Source organism: Panicum virgatum, chromosome 2N (genome assembly GCF_016808335.1).
Source record: "Panicum virgatum strain AP13 chromosome 2N, P.virgatum_v5, whole genome shotgun sequence".
Lineage (NCBI taxonomy): Eukaryota > Viridiplantae > Streptophyta > Magnoliopsida > Poales > Poaceae > Panicum > Panicum virgatum.
The window spans coordinates 7061384-7066833 of NC_053146.1; the positions used below are offsets into that span (position 1 = coordinate 7061384).

The 5450-nt window shown below is 57.8% G+C and overlaps 1 protein-coding gene across 1 annotated transcript; it reads right to left on the reverse strand.

Moving 5' to 3' along the window:
- Positions 1-2448: 2448 nt before the first annotated feature.
- LOC120659588 lies at positions 2449-4845 on the reverse strand. Its single transcript, XM_039937777.1, has one exon. It carries the CDS (start codon positions 4751-4753, stop codon positions 2855-2857), a length of 1899 nt encoding a protein of 632 aa, XP_039793711.1. The 5' UTR covers positions 4754-4845; the 3' UTR covers positions 2449-2854.
- Between the last annotated feature and the right edge of the window lie 605 nt (positions 4846-5450).

A 5450-nucleotide genomic window follows, 5' to 3' on the forward strand; every position in this document is an offset into this window, starting at 1 on the left:
TGGTGAATTGAATCTGTCCTTGGCAAATAAGAAAATTGTAGTCAAATATATGTTTGTCTTGGCAAAGCTCAAAAAGGGTGGGGAAGCAAGCATAAAGAGGTTTATCCTTCAGCCATGTATCCATCCAAAAGGATGTATCTTTCCCATTCATAACTCTGAGAGATCTACCCATCAGATAAATATGTTTGACCTTAAGTAGGTCACACCAAATTGGGGAGTCATCCAATTTGTGTTTCACGGTTCCAACTGTGTGTTGGAGTAGGTATTTTTGTTTGACAATCTATTGCCAAATACCATCTTCCATTTCCAGTTTCCACCACCATTTAACCAGAAGACTAAGATTCATCTTATGAATATTTTTTATTCCTAACCCCCCATATTTCTAACTCTTATTGATGATCTGCCATCTCAGGTATTTCTTTTTCTGTCCACCTCCTTGCCAGAAGAAGGATCTCCTTTGTTTATCCAGTTTATCAGTGGTTCCTTTTGGCAAGAGGTACATGGACATGTGGTAGATAAAGGTGCTGGAGAGGCTAGAGTTAATCAAAGTAGCTCTGCCAGCAATAGAGAGAGATTTACCTTTCCAAGTAGCTAGTTTTTTCTCATTTCTTTCTTCTAAGATCATCCAATGGGACTCACAGGCACCCCTAAGTATTTTAGGGGAAATGTTCCAGTTTGGCAGTTAAAGAGTTCAGCATAATGCAGGCACATGTCATCAGCCCCATTAATCATTATAACCTCACTCTTAGAGAAGTTGATCTCTAGACCTGTCATAAGTTCATAGATGTATAAGAGGATTTTCATATTCCTAGCAATGTCAATGTCTTCCTTTATGCAAATGATGGTGTCATCTGCATATTGTAGAATGGCTACACCATGAGGGACTAGATTAGAGGCCAGTCCAGTTATCTGCCCACTTCTTTGAGCCTGTCTTACCATTCTTGTTAGGTAATCAGCAACAAAGTTAAATAGGATGGGGAAAGGGGGTCACCTTGTCTGACCCCTTTATGACTCATAAAATAAGGGGCCATTGACATCATTCAATTTAACACTCACAGTCCCTCCAGAGACCACTTGTTTTATCCAATTACACCAAGTTGTGCAAAAACCTCTTATTTTGAGGCAGTCAAAGAGAAAGTCCCAACAGACTAAAGACAACCTAGCCAAGAGGAATTGGACTGGAGACATGCAGTGTTGTTTCTGCAATTGTACTGAATCCATTGATCACCTCTTCTTCGAGTGTATCACTGTCAATTATATCTGGAGCCTGGTAGCTTTCGTGCTAGGAGCTAACCATAGACTCACATCTTTTGGGCAGTATTGGCATTGGATAGACACTCTCTTACCAAATAAGAAGGGCTCACACATGATCGGGCTGGCGTCTATCTGCTGGGCGATCTGGAAGTCCCGGAATAAGTGTTGTTTTGAAAAAAAGCTAATTGGATCTCCGACGGAAATTATCTGCTTAGCGAGTTCTTTCTTAAAATACTGGGCAGGTCTCCAGGCGGGACAAGACAAGGAAGATCTGGAGAGTGGTGCAATGACGCTCCTCAAGACGGCATTACACTTCCACGCACAAGCCCAAGGCGATGACACGGGGTTGGTTCTTCTCCAGTGATGCCCCCGACGTGAAGACAAAAGTCTGCTCCCCCCTTAGTTATGCTGAAATGGGGTGTTTCTCTTCTCTGCTGTTTGCTTTTCTGAACCTGTAAGCGAGTCTGGTGTCAGCAGCCGGATGTGAGCCGGCTTGTTCTTCGCTTAAACTGAGTGTTAAGACCTTCTGAGGTTGTTCCTGAAGACTTTGTAATTTCGTTACCAAAAATAATGAAATTCGGGCGTGGCCCTTTTTGGAAAAAAGAATAGAATACGGAAACGAAACTAACCTGGCAACCTAAAGGCAGCAGGTGAATTTTTTTCTATTCTACTCGTTTCGATTCTGGGCGAGAAGGATTCGTGGTCACCGGCGGGCCAGCAACCACGGATGAGCCTGAGCGGAGGGCCGGAGGCTGTCCAGGACCTCGACCCGACGCCGCACATGCCGCATTCAAAGCCGCTAGTAGTAGTGCGGCGGTGGAAAGGGGACGTGCCCGGCGCCCGCGAGCTGGGCTGGCTCCAGGTCGGCCGCCTCCCTACCTACCCTCCTCCTGCCCCGTTCCGAGTTCGTAGCGTGAGCGAGCGACCGTAGGCTGGCCGGGCCATCCCACCCGGTCGATGTATGACATGGCGCGATGCCGTTGCCTTATGCCTATCGCCTCCCTCTCTCTCTCTAGTCTCTGCTGCCTACGCGGTGGCGGTGCACGGCGCGATCCGTTCCCAATCTGCACTGTACTCCACTCCACTCGACCGGGCACTAGGCACTGGACAAGAGGACGGTCAAGACATGTATTAATGGTTAGCTATTAAAGTTAGATTTGATGTGATAATAAAAAAATAGGAGAGAGTAGTTACAGGCCAATTCAATAATATAAAATAGTTTTTTATTCTTACTTCCACACCAGACTACTAACTGTTATCATTGCGGACATCTTAAATATACTATATATGTATCTACATGCAGGGTCCACTTGTCATCCTTACGATCGGCGGACTTGACGTGGTTAAAAGTCTCCACTGGGCACTGGCCCACCTGTCGGCCCCACCTATCAATGCTCGCTCCGGCCGTCGTACTACCAGCTCCCACGGCATACGGCACTGCCCACTGCGGTAGCAGCCGTCGCCGTGGGGAACAGAGGCCAGGGAGTCAAACAGTCAAACCCCGCCAGTGGGAGCATGCAGCCACGTCATCGTCATCCTTGACTAGTCAAACATCCGAGCTGGCATCCCGCTGCTCCCCTACCTAGTACCTACTCACTCCTCACCCTTTCCCGCCGCTGACAGCTGCCGCCGCCTCCTCCCCTTCCGCTCCCGGCCGCCGCGGCTGCCCCACCGGCAGGGAGTCGCCGGCGGCGGCGCCCTCGCCATCCCGGAACCTCGCGTAGATGTCGCCCCTGTAGAACCCCCACGTCCGCCACACCAGCACCAGCGACACCGCCGCGCCGAGCGCCGTCGCCGCCGCGATGATCAGGAACGACCGCCGGAAGCACTCCACGCCCAGGCACGCCCCGCCTCCCCGCTGCCGCGCAGCCTCGGCGTCGTAGAGCCGCCCGGCCACGCGCACGTTGAGCAGGTAGGCCCCCACGGGGCTCGCCATGCCGCCGAAGTTGTGCAGCGTCGAGTAGCGCTTCAGCCCGAACAGCTCCGAGATGACGGCGAACACCAGCGGCCACTGCGCGCCGAAGCAGAACCCGACGACGACGGAGGCGGCGTAGAGGGACCGCGGCACGCCGAAGGCGATGAGGAGGTGCCCCGCGCAGGCGAGGAGGAGGACGAGGGTGAGGAGGAGCGGCCGGGGCACGCGGTGCCGGGACAGGACCGCCTCCGAGGCGTAGCCGGCCGTCACGCGGCCGGCGTAGTTCCAGATGCTGATGAGGGAGACGAAGGTGTTGGTGCTCCGGGACGGGTAACCCAGGGACTGCCCGATCTGGCCCATGTTGTCGATCGCCGTCAGCGTCCCGCCCACGCCGCAGATGGCGGACACGAAGAGGACCAGCATGTCCACGCTAACCAGCGCCTGCAGGATCGAGTGGTCCTCGCCGCGCGCCGGCGGCCGGAACATGGTCCTCACGCACCCGCCGAGCCTCCCCGAGCAGGAAGACGGCGACGAGGATGGGGTCGACCTCGACGTGGGCGGCGGCGCCACCGGCTGCTGCTCTGCTTTCTTGGTGTCCGTTGACATCTGGACGTGGTTGGATGCGGCGGCGTCGACGACGGTGATGGTGGGCGGCGGGCCGGCGGCGCGGAGGGCGTCGTCGAGCTGCCTCTCGCGGTGGATCTTGTACTCCTGCTTGATGACGACGCAGAGGGGCATGAGGAGGAGGATGAGCAGCGGCGCGGCGGCGACGCCGTAGGCGCCCCGCGAGAAGGGCACCTGCCTCTGCACGACGATCATGACGAGGAGGAAGCAGGCGAGCGCGATGGAGAGGTAGAGGAAGCAGAAGAAGGGGTTGGTGCTGGTCTCCTTCCCGCCGCGGCGGCGCGGGTACGGCATGTACCGGACGGTGTGCACGAACACGACGGACACGGCCGCGGGCAGCCACGCGATGAGCAGGATCAGCGACTCGGGGTCCTCGCCGCCGTAGAAGGCGAGGTAGAGCTGCGTGTACACGGCGCCGCTGAGGCCGACGAAGCCCTTGAGGATCCCGATCACCACGCCGCGGCTCTCCGGGAAGTTCTTGACGCAGGTGACGAGCGCGCCGGTGTTGGCGAACGCCTGCGAGTTGGCCCCCGCGAAGAAGTAGAGGCAGAGGAGCCAGAGCGGCGGGCGCGCGGTGCGGCCGGAGACGGCCAGGTAGACCATGAGGTAGCCGGCGAGGTTCATGGCGGCGCCCGCGGCGAGCACGGCCCAGGGCGGGGTGACCTCGTTGAGGAGCCCCGGGAGGACGCCCAGGTTGGCGCCCAGGTCCTTGGCGAAGGAGACGGTGTTGAGCGCGCGCTGGTCGTACCCGAGCGCCGACTTGAGCGCGCCGGAGTAGGCGGCGAAGATGTAGGTCGCGCCGGAGGCCGCCATGATGAGCAGGCTCGCGAACACCGTGAACCACCGCCCCGCCAGCACCTGCCGCGCGAAGCCCCGCGTCAGGATCACGCGCAGCGGGCTCCCCGCCGGCGCCGCTGGTTCCGCCGCCGGCGAGCTGCCGGCGCCCGCGTCGTACACCATGGCACGCGGCGCGGCTTTGGTGGGACTCTCGCTGGCTGGTGTCCGTGGGGTGTCCGCCGCGTGTGTGCGAGCGAGCGATGAGGTTGGGTTAGGCGGATGCTGTTGGATTTAACGATCTGGCTCTAGGGAGAAAAGGAGTGTGGATGGAGCGACACTGTGACAGGCTTGGGGCCGGCGACCGGCGTCCTCTCCGTCCTGTCCCTTTCAGACACGTTGGTGTCCGGGAGGTTGAGGGGCACTGCTGCTGCGAGCAGTGAATTGTGATCGCTGCCTTGGACGCCAGCGCGGCACGGGACGAAGCGACCGAGCTGCCAGAGCATCCTCGGCGCGGCGCACGGGAGCTTGACTCTGGAGCTGTACACGAAGACTTCTTTTTTTTTCTGACGGAGAAACAGAGTGGATCATCAGATACAAGCGACGACGTCGTGCGCGTGAGTAATCTGCCGCCGGGACATCCGGATCGCCGCGGGCCACGGCGAGGACGAGGAGCTTGACTCGCGAGTGCCGCGGGCCGTGGCGCGCGCGAGGGCCATTCTTTCTTTCTAGAGGGACAGCGACGTGTGCGTGCGGACGCTCCGGCTCCGGTTGCTCTCTCCGGCGACGGCGGCGGCGTCGCGGCAGTGTGAACGCGCGGCGGCGCCACCGCCGCGGAGCGCGACGTGTGAACCGGGAGACCAAGCCGATTAAGAGACGTGAC

What these genes read in the sequence shown, in the direction of transcription:
- LOC120659588 (XM_039937777.1), bottom strand. Translation starts at nt 4,753, where the DNA reads ATGGTGTACGACGCGGGCGCCGGCAGCTCGCCGGCGGCGGAACCAGCG.